The sequence below is a fragment of the Trichomonas vaginalis genome, chromosome III, assembly GCF_026262505.1.
Source record: "Trichomonas vaginalis G3 chromosome III, whole genome shotgun sequence".
In the NCBI taxonomy this organism is placed as follows: domain Eukaryota; phylum Parabasalia; order Trichomonadida; family Trichomonadidae; genus Trichomonas; species Trichomonas vaginalis.
In genome coordinates, this window is record NC_067205.1 from 602001 (window position 1) to 622538 (window position 20538).

Genomic DNA, 20538 nt, shown 5'->3' on the forward strand with positions numbered 1-20538 from the left:
TTGGATGGTATTTGTCAACGAATATTGTCAAAGCTGCTAAGATATCTAAAATATTTTTGGACTGTAATGGTATGGCTTCACAGTATCTTGTGTTTTGACCGACAAATATTAGCCAGTATGGTGGTCCATCTTCTCTATACCTCGGAATGTTTTCCAAGATATCCATAAACCAAGCATTTGGTGTTGAACTAAAGATTTTTATCATGAGTGCTTTCTTTGTTGCCTTAGAAACATAGGGGTCCTTGTTTGGATTCGTCATTTTTTAACCCATAAGAAATGGGTTTATTTGGCGCATTAGCAGGAGTTGCATCCAGATTTTTGCCCGCAGTGGAACAATAGCCAGAGGTGTATTTGGAGTTGGAAGGAAGATTTTGAGTACATTAGGTATACTGAAAGAGAAAGCACAACCTATTATACAAACTGTACAGAAAGGTTGGGAGGTAGCACGAGATGCAGCAAATCTTATTCCAAATCCTGAAACAAGAGGAAAAGTTCAAGGATGGATGGACAATGTAGGAAGACAAGCAGGAAACTACTATAACAAAGCAAATGACTACTATAACCAAGCAGGACACTATATGGACCAAGGTGAAAGATTCTTTAACAGAGGATATAACCATGCACAACAGTGGGTAAACAATAACCAACCTCAACCGCCTCAAACTTGGGGAATGTAAATTTTTTTACTGAGATGAAATGAACAATACAGCATTGAGACAAATGGGTTCAAGATGGATTTGTCGACTTCCAGCAGTTACACAACGTGTTTGTCAAGTTCTTCCTATACCTCAAGAAGTTTTAGACCGACTTAAAAAACAACAACAACCAGTTGAAAACAAACCAAACTAAAATTTTTTACTGAGATGAAATGACCGAAGAAGTTGAAACGGTAGATTTGACACCACAAACAAAAAGTTCAGAACCATTGTCAAAACCTGTCAAAGAACTTACAGATGAAGAGAAAAATTCAATAATAGAAAGTGCCAGGTCTGGAAATACAAACCCTAACTACAAAGTCACTTTTCATAGAAATGGAACGGCTAGTATCTCAAAAAAGAAACAGACTCTCACAAATAAAATATTGAAGTCTGAAGGAGCTTTCGAGACAACAGATGGAAAAGTTTACTTCACTGACCAACAGTTCATTATAGAACATCTCATTGACTTAGAGTCAAAATATTCTAAACTTTACAACAAACACAAAAAGTTGAAAGGAAAACAAAAACAAATGGCATATGATATTTATGAAGATGTTGACGACACAACCATACCTGCAAGTGAGGTAAAGTCAGAGGAACCGAAAAGTGACGAAAAACCGATAGAAGAAGGTGAGCCAAAAACTGAAGATAAACCAAAACCAAAGTTTAGTTTCCAAACTAAACCAAGTCAACCTTCATTAGCTGGTATGGGTTGGCGTCAAAGACTTATGGTAGCTGGTGGTTATGTTAAGTAAAGAAAAAAAAACATTTTTTTATTTTTATAAAAATGCCCCCATATAGAATGGATAGAAAGTCTGCTAGAATAAAAGCAGAGTTACAAAGATATGGTTGGAGAGTTTCGAAGAATTTTAAATATAGGAAGGGAAGACCCATAAAAGTCTATGACAAATTGTCTGGTCTGACCTATGAAATGGACTTGGAAACAGCACGCACAAATTATCCAAACAGGTTAGAGAGGTTAGAAGAAGAGCGTCTTATGGATATGCCTTTCAATGTTAGTGAACCTCAAGTTGAAGGACACGACGGCTTTGCCAGATTCTACTGGAAACATGACGAACAATTGCATCCTTTGAGAAGGAAAAAAGGAAAAGGTGAAGACGCACATGCTCCCATGGAAAGAACAAGATATGCATATGAAAAGTATCGTGAAGTTAGAAGTCAAATTACATCTGGTCGAACCTTTACAGTAAACTTTGACGAAGGAAAGAACAAAGAAGGCTTCATGGGTGTACTTGCTGCCATACAAGACGGAAATAAGAAAGGACACAATCTCAGACTAACCGTAACAGATTTGGATGGTCATATTTACTATGCACATGGCAATGTCACAACAGCTGCAATGCTTCTTGACGCTTTCAAGACTACAAAGAGAGAACAAATGGTTGACTCCGACTCAGACATTTTGAATGCAATTGAAGGAATTGTAAGCGTGAAGTTCGAATGGTACCAACCTAACCCTCAAGCAGTCAGACAACATGTTTGTTAGATGAGAAATATGAAATGGCATACCATTTTAAAACATTTTTTTTAAAAAAAAATATTTTTACATATATTAAATGTTTCAGGTTGAAAAACAAAGAACAAAAGTAGCAGATACAAAACCGTTAGACTATATCTTCACAAACGCTGGTAGGACTATATCAGATGAAGAAATTTCATCCGGCTCCTACCGCTTTGACTTTCCAATTCGTTGGCTTCAAAGTCCTTCAGATGCAAAGGCAATAGGATTTAGAAGAGTTTTGTTTTCAAAAAGAACTAACGCGTTTATGTTTGCGGTATATTTTCATGGTCAGTATAGAGGTTCTGACGGTCTACTAGACAAATTTGACGAAATGAGAATCTTTACAGTTCGTTCAGACGAAAGTCTTGAGAAGACTCTAAATGACTTTCAAACTCAAATAAACAAATACTACTGGGAATTTCAAGAAAAATACGATTCTTTACTAAATGGAACATACTATCTGAAACTAGAATATGACAAGATGAACTCCACAGTTTCATTTCAAAGGATTGAAAATAACCCTCCAAGAGATACACAGTTTTTATTTTGGCAAGTAGACAAACGTTCTTGGGCACAATTTCTTCGGTTACTAAACCAGAACGAACCATTACCACCTGACGGTCCGTTCTGGTTTATACGCCCACCAACAGATTTGACAGTTTATAGAAATGTGTTTGACCCTCAAAATGTCATGTGTCATGCAAGTTTCAGTTCAAGCAACAATAGTTTTCTTTGTATTGGTAAGGACTTTTATGACTTTGCTTCTAAATTCTACGAACCACCTAGTAACAGTTTCTCTGACTTTCAAGTTTGGTTCACAACAAATGGTGTGCAACATATTGTTCCATTGTACTACGACTTTTATCTCGAATTGTCTTTCATATATAACTACGGAGAAGTGCTGAAAAAGTATTGAAAAATAATGTTTATGTTAGCATGTTAGATCTAACACGTTTTCTAACACGTTTTCTAACATGGTCTAAAACTCTTGAATTTTCATGAATTTTGTGCTGAATTCGACAAAAATGAGTTTTTGGTTGAAAAAACAGGTGGAGCCAAAAGTGGCTCGACCTCAAAACAAGCATTTTGTGAAGAATATACCACCCCGCGGAATTCCGCGGGTTGCTTTTTATACAATGTTAATGCAGGAATTCCGGATGAAATCAAACAGGTTAGAGGAATGTATGTAGACCCAAGACTCGTAAACTATATAGCAATGTGGGCTTCTCCAAAATATTGCATAGCAGTTGGAAAAATTCTGGACTCCATAGACAAGAAAGTTCATGAGAAGTTAGATGAAGAAGAACTTGAAGATACAGTAGAGAATGCAAAACCTTTGTTCGAAGAAGAAGTTAGAAAAATGCATGAAAAACAAATAGAACATGAACGTGAGATATGTTCTGGTTATAGAGATTCTCCATACGAACTAGACCAATGGGAACAAGAAGATTTAAAGAGAGAATTTAGAGAATATGAACTCGCTAAAATTTCATTAGAAGCTGCAGAAAAGAAGTTAAAAGTTTGGGGTCGTTTTGTAAAAAAATATTGTGAGTAAATGAACCATTTTTTTCGACAAAAATATATTTTAGGGTAGATGGTTAGATCTAACCTCTTTTCTAACCTGTTTTCTAACATCGTAGAAAACTCATGAAATTTCATGAAATTTACACCAAAAATATAATTTATGTTAGAATGTTAGATCTAACACCTTTTCTAACATGTTTTCTAACATGGTCTAAAACTCTTGAATTTTCATGACTTCTTCGTACATGTTTTGTCAAACATGAACGTACATGTTTTGTCATGACTTCATCGTAAATGTTTTGTCATGACTTCTTCATCGTATTCTTTCACCCGTTGAATTTTGTATAAAAAGCAACCCGCGGTTTTCCGCGGGTTGGTATATTCTTCACAAAATGCTTGTTTTGAGGTCGAGCCACTTTTGGCTCCACCTGTTTTTTCAACCAAAACTCTTGAATTCGGCAAAAATATATTTTAGTTTTTTTAAAAAAATATTTTTTATTTTTATTGTAAGAACATGTTAGCAACAACTTCACCAAACTCTTTAGTCATGAATCCAACATCTATGTTAGTAGAGATGAAAAGCTTCATTCCTTCTTCATATACTTTCGAAACAAAAATCCAGAAGATAAAGCAAGAACTTTTAACAAGTAATTTAGACTGTAGTGCGAAAGATGAAACAAATGAACAGTATCTTTATGAAATGCAGGACATTATTGACCATTTACCCAAACTTCCTGAAATCCAACAACAAAAACTCACTATTCCAGAATTCGATGAAATAGAAGTCGGACTGACTGACTCAGTAGAAATAAAGAAGTTCATACGAAAGGTAAATTATGAATTCCTTGGTTTTCATTGCAACCATAAGGTTATGGACAAAGATTGCGACATGGTATATAAGAACATCTCTGACATATATAAATCTGGGGAGTTTAAGACCTACGACAACTTTGTTTCGTTAGTTGCTGAATGTGTATGGCAGATAAGAGATAAAGATAGAAGAGGTAAAGTATGGACTGAACAGATAAAACCAGCAACTTTTGAGTTAAAGAAAACCATTGACGCCTTGGTTGTTTTAGCAGGTAAGGTTTCAGAATATAACGCAAAAATGAACCCGCAATGTTCAAAATGTAAAGCAGCAATGAGGAAATATAACTACTCCGTCAAAGAGATAGAAAGAATGAGAAACGACTATGCAGATTTAAAGAAAGAAGCAGAAAAACCAGCAGAAGATAAAATGAACATGTTGACATTTCTGAACAAAAACTATCCAACAGCAGAAGATTTCCTTCTATCTGACGTCAAGAAGAAGTATAAAGAAACTTTCGGTATCGTTAAAACTTTTGACATACTGACAGAAGAAATAGAAGCTACGAAATTGTTTAGAGTCATGAACCATCGCAACATATACCATGTAAAACGCTTGTAAATAGTTATGTTAGAAAACATGTTAGAAAACATGTTAGATCTAACATTCTAACATAAACATTATTTTTTGGTCATTTACGCTCATTACGAAGAAGTCTTGACAAAACATATACGAAGAAGTCTTGACAAAACATGTACGAAGAAGTCTTGACAAAACATGTACGAAGAAGTCTTGACAAAACATATACGATGAAATCATGACAAAACATGTACGAAGAAGTCTTGAAATTTCATGAGTTTTGTATGTTTTAGACCATGTTAGAAAACGTGTTAGAAAACATGTTAGATCTAACATGCTAACATAAAATATATTTTTGTCTGATTTACGCTCATTACGAAGAAGTCTTGACAAAACATTTACGAAGAAGTCTTGAAATTTCATGAGTTTTGTATGTTTTAGACCATGTGAGAAAACGTGTTAGAAAACATGTTAGATCTAACATGCTAACATAAAATATATTTTTGGTCATTTACAATGAAGTCTTGACAAAAACTATCCAACAGCAGAAGATTTCCTTCTATCTGACGTCAAGAAGAAATATAAAGAAACTTTCGGCATTGTTAAAACATTCGATGTACTAAAAGAAGAAATAGAAGCTACAAAACTGTTTAGAGTCATGAACCATCGCAACATATACCATGTAAAACGCTTATAAAATAACTGGGGTAGAAAACGTGTTAGAAAACAGGTTAGATCTAACCATCTACCCTAAAATATATTTTTGCTGAATTCAGCACAAATTTCATGAGTTTCCTTAAGATAGAAAATAAAAGTTAGTTTTTTATAAAATATTTTTTTTATTTTGTATGTAAGAAACAGAAAATGACAAACACTGAGTTTGAAACAGTTAAAAAGATAGACAATGACACCAAAGTGGTTAGAATTGGTGATTTAAACGTAAGATACTCAAAGAAATACAAGAAATATTCTTTGTCAGACATTATATCTCCATCTGGAAAGAGAGCAAAGGACTGGGTTAGAAATGCTTCTAGTCAGAAAATTTTGACAAGAAATCCTGAGCTTTTGATATCGGTAAGATTCTATGGAACTACAGCATATCTTATAGACAAAAGTCTTATACCAATAGTTTTGTTATGGATTGACCCAGTTGTTGGATATAACTTCATAACATATGGTTCATTCGATACTGAACGTTGCAGTGAAGGCTTACTTTACATCGTTCAGAAACCGAAGGACTTCAATACAAAGAGATATAAGATAGGAAGAACATATAATATAACTAAAAGATATGACAGTATAGTCAATAGAGTTAAGGTTGTGTTCGTTAACGATATGAGAGCTGCTGAAACTGAACTACTTGAAAAGTTTGAGAAAATGTATGGTGCTCCCATAAAAGGTAAAGAAACGTTTGAAGTAGATGAGATAGATAGTGCTATAAAATTATTTGACGAAGTTGCTGAAAAATACATGTAAAGCGTTTATTTTTACGCTTGACTTCAGATGGCTCAGGTAGCTCTATAAGGTAAATTGTCTTGTCAAATCCTTCTGGTATTCCGAGTCCTTCCATCCGACATTCCGAGTCCTTCCATCCGACATTCCAAGTCCTTCCTTCCAACATTCCAAGTCCTTCCTTCCAACATTCCAAGTCCTTCCTTCCAACATTCCGAGTCCTTCCTTCCAACAAGAAAAAAATTTCCTGACAACTGGAAAAAAATTTCCTGTTGTTCGTCCGTAAACCATTCAAATTTTCGAAAATTGAGAACTTTTTGGTCGAACTTCAGAAAAAGTTTTTCCTTCCGACAGAAAAAGTTTTTCCTTCCGACATTCCGAGTTTTTCCTTCCGACATTCCGAGTCCTTCCTTCCGACATTCCGAGTTCTTCCTTCCAACTGGAAAAGTTCTTCCTTCCGACAGGACACAAACGGATGACTGACGTTCCACCAACCGAGCCATTCCAAAGCCAGAAGAACCGACAGCCCCAGCACCACAACAGACTAAGACTAAACACTTACATTTTTCAAGCTTGACTTTTTACAATTTGAACTTTGTTTGCGTAGATATGAATTCTGAAAGAAGTATGAGGGTCTTGTATGACTTTGTACTTCTCCCATAGTTCATGTCTGTCAAACTTACCTGCCATGGACTCTTTCATAAGTTCCATGAAATCGTCTTCGGACAATCCAGGGAAAAGTATGATATCAGTAAGTATTCTTTTAACATCCTTACTTAAACTCTTTGCTGTCTGTACACAAATGACAACTGAAATGTTAAAGTGTCTGAGCTTCTTAAGAATTCGACACATGTCTTGTTCTCTATTCTTTAACAAAGGATGAGAAGCAAAGTCATCTAAGATAAGAAGACATCTGTGAGGGTAAGTCTTCCAATCGTAAGATTGCAATTTCTTCGAAATGTATTCTATCTCTTTCTGTTTGTTTCTGAAGTGTTTCTTCTCTAATATTCTCTGCATTTCCTCATTTGGGTCTTTAAACTTCGAATTGACATACTCATTTATAGCATTGTACTTCAAAACTCTTCTTTGGTACTTCTTTATCCAATCTAACAACTCAGAGTCTTTTATACATACTAGTTTTGACTTTTTTATAATATCTTTGAACGAATTGACGGTTTGGTCAAATTGACCAGAAGTACTACAAATGACTACTAACTCATAGAATGGGTTCTTCTCATCTAGTTCTTGTTGTTGTGCAGCCATTTTAAGATAAGTGAAAGTCTTGCCCGACCCAGGTGGTGCGATTAGACCTGTTATACCATTCTGAGCAAATAAGAACTTGTCATGTATAGGCTTTATCTGAGCATTTTCTAACTTTCTCTTGTTCTTATTTAAAACATTCTCAAATTTCTTGTCAATGTCAGCAAACTTTTTTTCTAACATATTTTTAGAAAAATTAAAATTTTTATCTTTTTGAAAATGTCTAGCGATTTCGCTATCTATATTCGAGACAAGCTTTTCGACAGCAAAACATCTGTCGACCATAAAATCTTACATAGTGTAAACAAGAAAGGTGAATTTGTTCTAAAGTTCTGTTTCTGGGAATATGACAAGAACCATAAAACATTAAGCAGAGAAGTCTTAAAATTTGTCAATGACAGACTTGTTGACAGAGATGACGCCGATTGGAAAGATGAAGTCCAACAAAAGTTCTTAGAATGCAAAGAAGGCACATGCGCTGTTCTTGAAGATGAAATAGAAAACAGAATAGAAGAGCTATTAAAGGACAAAGAACTTTTACATAAATATGGTTCTGAGAAATTTGACATAACTCCACCAGAGAAGAAGAAGAAGAAGAGAGAAAAGAAAGAAAAGAAAGTAGAAGAAGAGAAAAAAGAACCTGAACCAGAGCCAGTTCCAGAGAAGGTGAGATATGACATGTAAAAATAAAATTTTATTTTTAGAACATTTCTGGGTCAATGTCAATGTTCTCTTCCTCTTTAGGAGCAAACACTGGCTTAGACTCTAAAATCTTTTTACCTAATTTACCTTGAACTTCAACTATCTTAGACTCATAATATTCATAGTCGTCTGCTTTCTTTGGTTCATAAGGTATAACAAGTTTGTATGCTTTGCCTTCTTTAAGGTTTGAGAACCTTCTGTCAAAATTTTCTTTGACTGCTAACAAACCTTCTATGTCTAAGTCTTCAAATTTCGCACCATTTTTAGTCACGACAGCAAACTTAACTGGTTCGATGTTCCAAACTTTGCTGAATGAAGACTTTTCAAAATGGTAGAAGTAAACATTCAAATAAGCGAATGGGTCTAGTTCTTCTTTGACTTCTGTCATGTACTTATTTACTGAGATGAATTTCGTCATCTTTTCTATCGGATAAAAAAATATTTTTTTAAAATTTACTCAGAAAAATTTTTCTTTGTATATACGCCGTTCTGTATGTCTAAAAGATTTTTGACATTTGCCAAGAATGTTCGTTTAGACGCTGCCATATAACCATACTCTTGACAATACTGTTTATATGAATCGTACAATGACCTTTCATCTAAACACTCAAAGTTAGTCTCATCTATAAACAGTTCATATACACTCTTGTTTGCTTCTAACAATGTTTGTCTCTCTTCGGTATATGGAATTTGTCTTGGATTGAACTTAGAAATATCTAATGTCATAAAATATGAGAACAAGTGGTTGTAAAAGTTAGGTGTCAAAGTTTCTGCTAAGTCGTCAAAATATTCTGTATCTTGCATATGAGAATCTGACGTTCTGACAACTACATATCTTCTGTCAGAACTTTCTAACTTCATCGGAACGGCGTTGTTTGAAACCATAATGAAATTTGCAACATTTTCACAAACTCTTTGGTCTTTATATTTTCTTTCAACAACTCCAACTTTGTCTGTTATAAGACTCTTCAAAGCATCCGAGTTCAAAACTTTTGTTGTATCTATACTTTGAAGTTCGTTACATACTATAAGTTTCATATTCTCTATTGAAGAGTTAAATTTACCGCAGATGTTTTCTAAGTTTGTCATATTAGGGTTCGAATAGCCCTCTAACAGTTTGCACAAAATATCTGTAAAGAAAGTGTTCTTACCAGTTCCTTGTTTTCCAATTATAATGAGAGCAGTTTCATTTTTAGCACTTGGATATTGTAAGATGTTTGCAAACCAACATAAGATATACTCATAAACCTTTTCGTTTCCATTGCATATAATTTCTTTGACATGGTCTAACCAAGCTTCTATAACATTTTCTTTCCATTCTACTTGTTCGTATTTATATCCAGTGAAGATAGAATAGAAGTTTGGAGAAGGTGTATAGAACTTTATACCTCGAACTGAAAAATCTTCTAACTTTGACAATAAGATATCCCAAGCATCTAACATCTTCATGCCAACTTGTACAACTTTTATTTTCTTAAGTTTCTGTCTACATTCTTGTTCAGACACTATTGTTGCTCTTGGTTTGTTAAAGACAACATCCCATTCTTTCATGACATAACATTCTGGGGCAGAGTCAACATAAATGACTAAACGTTTCAAATTCTCGACTGCTTTGTTATAGTCTCTAAATGGACACATATTTCTGAATGCTTGGAAGTCATAAAAATCTGAAACGTCTATTCTGTACATTTTTATAAAAATAAAAAAAATATTTTTTTTTATTCTTGACTTTGTTGTTGCATTTGTTGCATTTGTTGCATTTGTTGTTCTTGAGCTATTTGTTGTTGAAGTTGTTCTTGTAGTACAATACTTTCACCAGTTGCATCTTCCAATTCGAAACTTTCTGCCGTCATTGACAAATACATAGGACATAAAAGTTTTACAGGAACAAAGTTTGCGTCGACTAATGTCAACGTTATGTTTGCTAAAGTGTTTGAGTTTACTAAAGCTGAAAACTCTGCATTCGAATGAACAATAGGCAAACCAGCAGAGAAAGTGTTGTTTATACGCATGAGTATCTTTTGGTCATAGTAGTTTCTGTCGATATTCGAATAGCACTTTGAACCTAAGTTTGAAACAATATATAAAATTGGTGTGCTTAAAGTCAATGGAACAGACATTCCTTGTATGACACCTTTTCCTGTTATAGGAAACTGTTGGTAGTAAAAACCAGATATAAGTTTTGTATTATAGCTCATATCGTTTATAGTAAACTCAGTCGGACATCCAAACATAATGAAACCTGCTCTAGTTGCAGCACATGTTACATCCGTCCTTAAAGTATTAAATAAGTCAACAAAACCTGTTGGTGGTATATCTGAGTAAGTATCTTCAAAGAAGTATTTTTTACCATTCACAACAATAAAATCTCTCTCTGGTGTCAAAAGAGCAAAACAGGCTTTAGTCGTCATCGTGTTTAAGGTCAGTTTACAATATCGTCCTTGAGGACTTTGTAAGTTTGTTGTTATAGAATTATATGACTCAGGGTTTTTAGTCGTAATAGTATAAACCACTATGTCTTCTGCCATTTACTTAGCAAGTAAATTTTAATGAAATGTTGTGGTCGTCAAATATTTTTATGACGTCTGGGAAACTATATTTTAAGTTCAACGTTTCACCTCCTTTCATAACGTATATCTTGTCAATGACATTATATGAAACACCACAGCAAGCAATGTCGGGTTCTATTTCTTTGATGTTTATATCGTCTGCCTCTGTCAAAAGTTTCAATAGTTCTTTCAAAATTTCATGAGGTGCGATGACATATGAGTTCACTTTTACAGGGTTGTGTTCGACCAAGTTTAACATTATACCTAAAGCTTGACAAATCTTCTCCTGAGTTTTAAGTTTGTCTTTAAGTTGTTGGTAGTCGTTTCGAATATCTGCAACAGAACTTAAGTCTCTGCTAACTTCAGGGTATGTTGGTTGTTCTTTTACAGGAACTATTGTTATACCATCTTCGTCTTCGTATGGTTTCCCACTTCAACATCTCTTTCTTTGACATTGACAACAACACTTTGACTGTTTGTTTGAGTTGGTGAATTTAACTTCACATCTGCCACCGCCATTAAACCTTTTGAAAACACTTACGCTTCTATTTTTTCGGAAATGACATTTTACTTAGAATAAAAAGATGGACGTATTGAGTATCTCTTCGAATTGAAGCAGAACAAAGTTTACACACACAAACAATACAAGTTCATTGACAGAATAGTTCTTTATACAAACAATGGTAAATGTTATAGAATAGCAGTCTTTGCTGAACCAAAATATTTTCATAAAGCAAAGAAAGTTGGTATAACCGAGATGGTGAAAGTTCTTGAAGCAGACAAAAATATAACAACAAAACTGACCGATATTTCTAAAGGTAAGTTTATAATACAATTTTATGTCAAAACTGGCGTACTGTCAATATTTGACGGAGAGAAGTCAGTTCAAGAACAACTTACTGACCTGCTGCCAAAATCTGCTCGATGGAAGCTGTCGTTATGCCAATCTGAGGAGCCCCAGCAGGTTTCATCGAACGAATCTTCAAAAGAGCATCTTCCGTGAAAAGTGCTATTGGTTTTGTAAACTTCTTTGCTTTCAGTTCATCTGGACCGTCTCTGTCACCAGTATATTGTATTTGTACAGTACCAACAGTTGAAATACCACCCATAAAGTCTTCTGAGTCAGCAAATGGAATGCCAAGCCAAAAGTTTGAACGGTCTCCATTTGTATATTGAGTTTTTTGACCTCCTGTATGAGTCCATACTTTCACATATGGCATAATAGAACTTTGCATTTCAGGGTTAATGGTTGTTGTGAAGTTGTTGTTAAAGTTCATAGCATCTAATGTCAAGTTGTATGACCTCATATCCTCAACTGTAGAATATTCTTCTCTTGGATAGTATTTGCCATCTATGTTTATATGATATTTAATACCGGGGTTGTAGAAACAAGAATAGTCATTTATAGTTCGTCTGAACAGTACAAACATAGTATCTGCATGTTTCATTGCAGTTGTTAAGGCAATATCTGTTCTTGCACCTGGGTCAGCACTTTGGTTTCCAACTTCACCTGCAAAGTCTTTGACAGATATTTGGTGTATAGGGAACATAAGTGGAACTGCAATATATTTGGCAGCTAAAGCATTTGAAATATCTGGGTCCAACATATAGACTGCAAGTCTGCTTTCTATTCTCTTGCATTCAAATTTTTCGCATGTAAACTTAACTGGGTCCCAAGCAGTTCCAGCAGCATTGAAATAATAGTTTTACTTCAGTGTTGAGGTTTGAGAAACCAAAGTCTAAGTCAACTTTGTCTTTGCAAAAGTCGGCGAATGACGTTTGATTTGCTCCCTTTACGTCTGTAAGAGTGAATGGGTCTTGCGTTGGTGCAATGACTAAGTTATTTTTGCTTGGAGTAAGTTCAATAGAAATTTTTCCTGCCCAGTTTGGCAAGTATCTTAAAAACCTGAAGATGAGGAAAGATGACAAAGGAACTCTAAGTTTCAGTTTTACTTTAGTGACAGCATTTCCATCTGAACCAGAAAGGTTAACATAAACTCCTGGAACGTTAGGGTCAAGTTCTTATTTTCTCAATAGTTGCATACTGGTCTGTTTGTTCTCTAGCTTGTGGTTGTACTGAGTTTCTCAAAGCGAACCATTCATAGTTTGCCCATGTTACTGTTTGAACTAAGTCAGAGTTAGAATATATCTTATATCCCATGAAAACTTCTGGAGCATATTGGTATCCGACATAGAAAATTCCATTGCAACCTTTCTTGTCAGACAACTTGGCAGAAGGTTTTATTTCAATGTCTTGTTCCACGTATAAGAATGAGTTGTCAATAGAAATTATATGAAACCTGTTCGCAAGCAATATCTACTGTTGTTGAAGAACCTTCTCCAAACTCACCTACATTTCCATAAGAAACAGCAGTTGTATATTCGTAAGTTCCAGGAACTATTTCTGACCTTCTAATGGCATTGTCGCATTCGTTATACCATTCGGAAACATTTCCATTCATGGCATCCAAAACTGTTGGCGTTATATTCTGAGCGGCGTACATTTCATATGGGTAAAAATATAGAATAGTTGGGTTTATATGTCATAATAGAACCCACGTGGACCAAGCTTTACTTTCTTCCTGACTGAGTTTTTAACTCTTCTTTTTCCTTCATTGCCCTCTGCTTGAAGTTGTTGCATCTTTGCATTATGTTCATCTAGTATGTTGCAAATTTCCCATGTCCTTTTTGCCTTTGGGCTCTGGTCGCCCATCTCAGGTAACCTATATCCTAGAAAGAGTTTGTCATAGTCTGTATTTGAGTCTTTGCGTATTGTTTGCATGACTCTTTCCTGAGTTTCTGGTTCAAGCTCTTCAAACAGAGCTTGTCCATATGAATAAGCTCGTTTCCAAATATATGTTTTTGTAGCCATTCTGGTTTTCTTTCCATGTTACCAACAATATCCTTTGTGAATGGGAAAGCTTTTACCCAATCTTTCAGTCTTGCGTCGTTTATTTCTGTAGTTGGTTTTATTTTGTCAAGGAACATGTTTTTCAATACTAACATTTCATTTGGTACTGTCCATTTGAGTTTTCTTAAATATTCATCCCTTCTCGATTCATCGTCTGCAAAGTAAGTTTTTATGACATTTTGTAAACTTTCGTTTGCAAGGTATGTACAATAGGTTCTCTTCCTTCTATCTCCCTAACTTTCTTTCTAAACTCTTCACCAAATATACCATCTTTATGGTTCTGTGTAGTTCTTTGAGATAAATGTTCTAGAACGTCAGGTGTTATATTTCCATCAGCCATGTTCATTTCATACTGGTCCAAAATATCTGCATGTTTCATATCTTTCAATGGCATTAAAGCCGCGCTGAAAATACCAGCTATATCTGGTTCACCATTGACTTCCATTGCGTCTACAACTTCTTGGAATTGTGGTTGTAAGTTTATGAACCACCTATCTGGATTAGCTTTATGACCCCATCTCATTGTAGTTCCATCGTCTGCAGAAACAAAAGTAGGTTTGTTTCCATCTTGGTTAGGTTCTGAATGAACTTTAAACAATGTTTCATTTCTATATGTTTTCTTGAAATTTAACCTTTTATTTTCACCGAGTTCATCCGAAGATTGAACGTTAAATGCTCGTAAGTAAAAAGGGTTGTTGTATTTGTGTACATTTTCTTTCAGTACTTTCATTCTATGCTGAATATTTTCATCTGGTGTTGGAGTCTTTTGTATGTCGGCAAACATTTTTCGATATTCTTCTACTATGTCAGCCGAATCTTTCTTAGACTCTTGGAAAGTTCCATATTCACCTCATGCTCTTGTTGAGGGTCAAGATTTTTCGGCTGTATCCAAATCTTCATCTAGTTCTGTGAAGTTAGTTTCCAAAGGAAGGACTTGTTCGTTTCCTTCAGGCTCTTCTAGCTGTTGTTGCTGAACTATTTCTTCCATGTCTGGTTGTATCTGAACTTCTTCCTGTGGAGTTTCTTGTACCTCATCTGCTGGCATTTCATATATTCCGAGACCGTTTTCAACAATTTCCCTATCTACGTCATCCGCATTCATAAGCTTTTGTTCTTTCGTTCCGTCTCTATTTTTTACGCGTTTCATGACGAAAGTTGAATTGTCATTTAGCTCTGACATCAAATATCTCGGAGTAAATTCATCCATGTCATTTGGATGATATGCTATTAAATCATATCCCTTAGCGAGCTTGTATTTTCCAGGTTTGAGATTATATCCGTTTTGGTGCTGAGCCATAAAGCTAAATAGGTTCGGGTCAGTATTTCCATCCTTGAACTTTCCAATAGCTTCTTTATATCTGTCACTAAAGTCAACAGTATCTGGGAAACCACACTCTTCTTTAAGCATTTTTAAGAATTCTTGGTTTCCTTGTTCTCTACTTCTTTTATGTCCTTGCTCTGTTTGTGGTTGTTGTTGTGCAGGGTTTTGAACTGTTGGTTGTGCAGGGTTTTGAACTGTTGGTTGTTGTGTTGGTTGTTGTTGTTGTTGTTGTGCAGGGTTTTGAACTGTTGGTTGTTGTGTTGGTTTTGGTGCATGCCTGTGTCTGTGTCCATGTGACGATGTAAATGTTCTAGGTAGTCCTGGTGCAGGTGCTTCTCTTGGAGGGTTTGGTGGTATATAAGTTCCACCAGCTGGCACATATGTTCCATCTGCAGCATAGTGTCCTACCTGACTTTTCGTTCTTAAGAAAGCATTTACTAGGTCTGTTTTGGTCTGTTGTAACTCTTTTTCTTGACTTTTCACAACAGTTGCTCTAACGGCGTCATAGGCACTTTGAACTGCCTGTCTCGTTGCTGCATCTGTTATTTTCGTCATATTTTGTGCTACTTCTTTTAACTCTTTGTCGAAACCTTCAGACTTCAGTTTCTTTCCAGATGAGAAGTCGTTCACTAGTTTCACCTTACTATGAAGAGCTTCGAAGGCGTTCTTAAAGTCAGCATTCGTTAAAGCTTCATTTGAACTGTCTTCATCCGCTTGTATTTTTGTCCTTATTGACCCTATAAGCTGGGCTGCTTTGGCGTTGGCTTGGGCATCTAACCAGTCATTGTTAGCTTTTATATATTCTGCGCTTTTCATTGCCTTTTGCATAGCCGCGTCGTTATTTTTACTTTCTTGTGCTAAGTTTTCATACTGTACGGTTTGGTTTTGCAACTGTAAAAGTTTTTCTGCCTTTACATTTGCTTCAACTTCTTTTTTATACTCATCGCTATCCATATATGTCTTCAGGGCTTTTTGTTTTATCTCTTCATCTTTCAGTATTTTATATTGAGTAGTATGGTTTTTCAAATTTATGACATCTTGTTCCATTTTTGCTACTTCTGTTGCTTTTTCTGACACTTTTTTCGCATATTCCTCTGTACTTAGTTCTTTCAGTTGTTCTTCTTTCTTCTTTTTCTCTACGTTTAACTCATTGAGTTTCTTTGTGTGTCTGTCATATTCTAGTTTCTTTTCGTTTTCACTTATTTGTTTCTGTATGTCTATGTTTGACTTTTTGACATCTGTTATTTGATTTTTGAGTGAACTCAAATTCATTTGACTTTGAGGGTTATAAGCTGTTCCGTCTGCAGCTCCACCATAGCCTGCCATTTTCGCTAAAAGTGCCGCTCTTAAACCTCCACTCTGTGCACCAATAACTCGGTTTAAAAGCATAGGGTTGCTTGACATTTGTTGCAACATAGTGGGGTCATTCAGCATTTGTTGTTGCAACTGTTGTTGTGGTGTTAGTTTTACTATTGGATGTTTCAATGCTCTCTTCCTCTTACGTATATTCTTACGTAGCTTACGTGGCATTTTAAGTGAAGTTAAAAAGCGGCTTTTGACAGATGTTTTATTGTGACTTCTTCGTAAAGACTTTGTTGAGATTTCTTCGTAAATGACCCAAAAATAATGTTTATGTTAGAATGTTAGATCTAACATGTTTTCTAACACGTTTTCTAACATCGTAGAAAACATACAAAACTCATGAAATTTACACCCAAAAATAATGTTTATGTTAGAATGTTAGATCTAACACCTTTTCTAACATGTTTTCTAACCTCTTGAATTTTCATGAACTTTCTTGTCAATGTTTTGTTGAGACTTTGTAAAGTTCTTCATCGTAAAGACTTTGTAAAGTCTTTCTCATGAACTTTCTTGTCAATGTTTTGTTGAGACTTTGTAAAGTTCTTCATCGTAAAGACTTTGTAAAGTCTTTCTCATGAACTTTCTTGTCAATGTTTTGTTGAGACTTTGTAAAGTTCTTCATCGTAAAGACTTTGTAAAGTCTTTCTCATGAACTTTCTTGTCAATGTTTTGTTGAGACTTTGTAAAGTTCTTCATCGTAAAGACTTTGTAAAGTCTTTCTCATGAACTTTCTTGTCAATGTTTTGTTGAGACTTTGTAAAGTTCTTCATCGTAAAGACTTTGTAAAGTCTTTCTCATGAACTTTCTTGTCAATGTTTTGTTGAGACTTTGTAAAGTTCTTCATCGTAAAGACTTTGTAAAGAAAGTTCATGACAAATTCAAGAGGGTAGAAAGAGGTTAGAAAAGAGGTTATATCTAACCTTCTACCCTAAACATTATTTTTGTCTGATTTTACGATGAAATCATGACAAAACATTTACGAAGAAGTCTTGACAAAACATTTACGATGAAATTCATGAGTTTTCTACGATGTTAGAAAAGAGGTTATATCTAACCTTCTACCCTAAACATTATTTTTGTCTGATTTTACGATGAAATCATGACAAAACATTTACGAAGAAGTCTTGACAAAACATATACGATGAAATTCATGAGTTTTCTACGATGTTAGAAAACATGTTAGAAAAGGTGTTAGATCTAACATTCTAACATAAACATTATTTTTTGGTCATTTACGCTCATTACGAAGAAGTCATGACAAAACATTTACGATGAAATTCATGAGTTTTCTACGATGTTAGAAAAGAGGTTATATCTAACCTTCTACCCTAAACATTATTTTTGTCTGATTTTACGATGAAATCATGACAAAACATTTACGAAGAAGTCTTGACAAAACATATACGATGAAATTCATGAGTTTTCTACGATGTTAGAAAACATGTTAGAAAAGGTGTTAGATCTAACATTCTAACATAAACATTATTTTTTGGTCATTTACGCTCATTACGAAGAAGTCATGACAAAACATTTACGATGAAATTCATGAGTTTTCTACGATGTTAGAAAACATGTTAGAAAAGGTGTTAGATCTAACATTCTAACATAAACATTATTTTTTGGTCATTTACGCTCATTACGATGAAATCATGACAAAACATTTACGAAGAAGAAGTCTTGACAAAACATTTACGAAGAAGTCTTGACAAAACATTTACGAAGAAGTCTTGACAAAACATTTACGAAGAAGAAGTCTTGACAAAACATTTACGAAGAAGAAGTCTTGACAAAACATTTACGAAGAAGAAGTCTTGACAAAACATGAAAACATATATAATGTTTTCGACCAAGAAGACTAACAATTTTCCGAATAAAAACTTCATTATACTCATTCATCCTCAGGGCTAGAAGGCACGAAGTGCCTGGAAGCCCCACTTCCTTTTTTTTTTTTTTTTTTTTTTTTTAAATGCATTTCAAATATTCTTGATTGAAAGAGAATTTTTTAACCAATTTAAAAATTCATGAATTTTTCAAGTTACATATAATAAAGAGAATCATATTATCTATGATATTTAAAATTTACTACAGTTTCTATAAAATTCCATTTCTGTTTAGAAAAATTTCATTAAATAACGAAATTTCGCAAGAAAATATGAAAGTAGATAAGTCTAAGCATTACTGTACTGTTGAAAAAGGATTTGACCGAGAAATTTTGTCGTCCAATTCATGAAAATAGGAAATTTCTTTCGAAAGGTTATTAAGTTTCGGCAAATCTATGAGGAAAATAAACGGTTATCATATAAACTCTATAAATTCAAAACGAATAAATAAGTTAGCTTGTACGATAAATTTTTAGAGAGAAATTGAACATGAAAGTGATTCAGATTTCCTAATAAATGTTTAATTCATATAGCGTATATTATTACAATGCTTTAATTACAATAAGATTTTGGTTCTCTTTAGAAAAGTTGCGTGTTCTCAAAAGTGTTTATATTTTGACATGTTTGACAATTTCGAAATAATTTAAGAAATGATTATATTTTATGAATTGTTGTAGAATCCCTAAAAATTAGAATCTTAAAAAACTGACACTTGTTTCTCAAAAGTTAAAATGAATTTAAAATTGGTTACTAGTGTTGAACAATATAGCGGCAAAATTCGGAGTGTTTTGACAGTTATTGTCATCGTTAAGAGATTTTGGTATAGTTGTATATAATATCTGATGCTGGATTATAAAATCAAATTTCTGCGGCTTTTTGAGCAATCGCCTCATTTTTGTAAAATAAAAGTGACATATGATAGTGACTCAGAGGCTAATAATACTTGAAATTAAACCGTGTATATTCTAGTCTTAATTTGGATTTAATTTTTTGTTTTATTATTTTTCAATTCACTCAAAAAAATTGAAAAGATTGAGAACAACCTACAATTTAATCGTAAACTGCCCAAATTTGTTATGGTTATATTTATATGGATAATCAGTGTTATATGATTAGATCAAATATGAACAAAGTGTATTTATGTTGGGGAAGTGAGTTTACATATCATTCTAACTAATTTATTCAATTTTGAATTGAGTTGAAAAGTAGACACTCTAATTTTAATATAATGATAAATTTTAGCTGATGATTGATAATATCACTCACCGAATCATCAAACGGCCAAATAATTTGAATTCATTTAAAATTACCCAGCCGAATTTTAATCATTAAACTGTCTATAATAAAAATCCTGCATTGGTGAGCTTGGCTAATTTCATTCCTGACCATTCAATTTTAAGATATATTCAATTGTATATTTTTTGAATACTTTTTCAATAAATCTAATTAATTTCAACAATGAAACCAGAACCTCAATCACCAGACCAGCAAACCAAAGCATCTAAATCCAGGTTTTCGATATCAGAAGACACTGCACTTAAAATGCTTGTGTCTAAATATGGAACAGATAATTGGGAACTTATTTCTCAATGGATCGGAACCAAAAATGTCAGACAGTGCCATGATAGATGGTTCTATTATCTATCACCAGAAATCAATAAGAATCCTTGGACAGAAGAAGAAGACCAACGTTTGATTCAGCTGTCAAACCAGTATGGAAGGAGGTGGGTTCAGATTGCTAAGCATTTCGAAGGAAGGACGGATACACAAATTAAAAACAGAATGAAAGTCCTCCAACGTCGAATTGTGAATGAGCAAGTAATAGAGACCCCAAATCCAATCCAGAAGCAAGACATTCCTGCCGTGTTGTTTGCTAATGATCATATTATTGATGATTTGTTTAATGAAATTAATGATCAAATCATTCTCTTTTAATGAGAATATTTGAATAAATTATTTATCATGCATTT

At 34.1% G+C, this 20538-nt stretch overlaps 13 protein-coding genes and 3 pseudogenes across 16 annotated transcripts, besides 1 other annotated feature; 10 read left to right on the plus strand and 6 right to left on the minus strand.

Moving 5' to 3' along the window:
* Positions 1–18652: part of a mobile genetic element that runs on past the window's edge.
* On the plus strand, positions 277–677 carry TVAGG3_0615200 (annotated as a pseudogene). Its single transcript has one exon. A coding segment is annotated over exon 1 (401 nt).
* Positions 697–849, plus strand: TVAGG3_0615210 (uncharacterized protein; the record flags this gene model as incomplete). The annotated part of the gene is made up of 1 exon (XM_051240151.1): positions 697–849. One exon carries the CDS (start codon positions 697–699, stop codon positions 847–849), a length of 153 nt encoding a protein of 50 aa, XP_051086738.1.
* Positions 1229–1453, plus strand: TVAGG3_0615220 (phage tail repeat-like family; the record flags this gene model as incomplete). Its single annotated transcript, XM_051240152.1, has 1 exon — positions 1229–1453. One exon carries the CDS (start codon positions 1229–1231, stop codon positions 1451–1453), a length of 225 nt encoding a protein of 74 aa, XP_051086739.1.
* Positions 1501–2205, plus strand: TVAGG3_0615230 (uncharacterized protein; the record flags this gene model as incomplete). Its single annotated transcript, XM_051240153.1, has 1 exon — positions 1501–2205. One exon carries the CDS (start codon positions 1501–1503, stop codon positions 2203–2205), a length of 705 nt encoding a protein of 234 aa, XP_051086740.1.
* On the plus strand, positions 2276–3136 carry TVAGG3_0615240 (uncharacterized protein; the record flags this gene model as incomplete). The annotated part of the gene is made up of 1 exon (XM_051240154.1): positions 2276–3136. The coding sequence occupies one exon, from the start codon at positions 2276–2278 to the stop codon at positions 3134–3136; it is 861 nt and encodes a 286-aa protein (XP_051086741.1).
* Positions 3401–3775, plus strand: TVAGG3_0615250 (uncharacterized protein; the record flags this gene model as incomplete). The annotated part of the gene is made up of 1 exon (XM_001308160.1): positions 3401–3775. One exon carries the CDS (start codon positions 3401–3403, stop codon positions 3773–3775), a length of 375 nt encoding a protein of 124 aa, XP_001308161.1.
* Positions 4259–5173, plus strand: TVAGG3_0615260 (organellar and viral DNA polymerase type B; the record flags this gene model as incomplete). The annotated part of the gene is made up of 1 exon (XM_001308159.1): positions 4259–5173. One exon carries the CDS (start codon positions 4259–4261, stop codon positions 5171–5173), a length of 915 nt encoding a protein of 304 aa, XP_001308160.1.
* TVAGG3_0615270 (organellar and viral DNA polymerase type B) lies at positions 6155–6607 on the plus strand (the record flags this gene model as incomplete). The annotated part of the gene is made up of 1 exon (XM_051240155.1): positions 6155–6607. A coding segment is annotated over one exon (453 nt), but the record flags the coding sequence as incomplete, so codon positions are not given.
* TVAGG3_0615280 (uncharacterized protein) lies at positions 8063–8527 on the plus strand (the record flags this gene model as incomplete). The annotated part of the gene is made up of 1 exon (XM_051240156.1): positions 8063–8527. The coding sequence occupies one exon, from the start codon at positions 8063–8065 to the stop codon at positions 8525–8527; it is 465 nt and encodes a 154-aa protein (XP_051086743.1).
* TVAGG3_0615290 (protein of unknown function, DUF4108 family) lies at positions 8544–8963 on the minus strand (the record flags this gene model as incomplete). The annotated part of the gene is made up of 1 exon (XM_051240157.1): positions 8544–8963. The coding sequence occupies one exon, from the start codon at positions 8961–8963 to the stop codon at positions 8544–8546; it is 420 nt and encodes a 139-aa protein (XP_051086744.1).
* Positions 8999–9797, minus strand: TVAGG3_0615300 (annotated as a pseudogene). The gene has a single exon. A coding segment is annotated over exon 1 (799 nt).
* TVAGG3_0615310 (uncharacterized protein) lies at positions 10264–10521 on the minus strand (the record flags this gene model as incomplete). The annotated part of the gene is made up of 1 exon (XM_051240158.1): positions 10264–10521. A coding segment is annotated over one exon (258 nt), but the record flags the coding sequence as incomplete, so codon positions are not given.
* On the minus strand, positions 11991–12644 carry TVAGG3_0615320 (protein of unknown function, DUF4106 family; the record flags this gene model as incomplete). The annotated part of the gene is made up of 1 exon (XM_051240159.1): positions 11991–12644. One exon carries the CDS (start codon positions 12642–12644, stop codon positions 11991–11993), a length of 654 nt encoding a protein of 217 aa, XP_051086746.1.
* On the minus strand, positions 13631–14789 carry TVAGG3_0615330 (annotated as a pseudogene). The gene has a single exon. A coding segment is annotated over exon 1 (1159 nt).
* On the minus strand, positions 16563–16856 carry TVAGG3_0615340 (protein of unknown function, DUF4106 family; the record flags this gene model as incomplete). The annotated part of the gene is made up of 1 exon (XM_051240160.1): positions 16563–16856. A coding segment is annotated over one exon (294 nt), but the record flags the coding sequence as incomplete, so codon positions are not given.
* A 1374-nt stretch (positions 18653–20026) lies between the features above and the next one.
* Positions 20027–20529, plus strand: TVAGG3_0615350 (RNA polymerase II transcription regulator recruiting protein; the record flags this gene model as incomplete). Its single annotated transcript, XM_001304375.1, has 1 exon — positions 20027–20503. One exon carries the CDS (start codon positions 20027–20029, stop codon positions 20501–20503), a length of 477 nt encoding a protein of 158 aa, XP_001304376.1.
* Between the last annotated feature and the right edge of the window lie 9 nt (positions 20530–20538).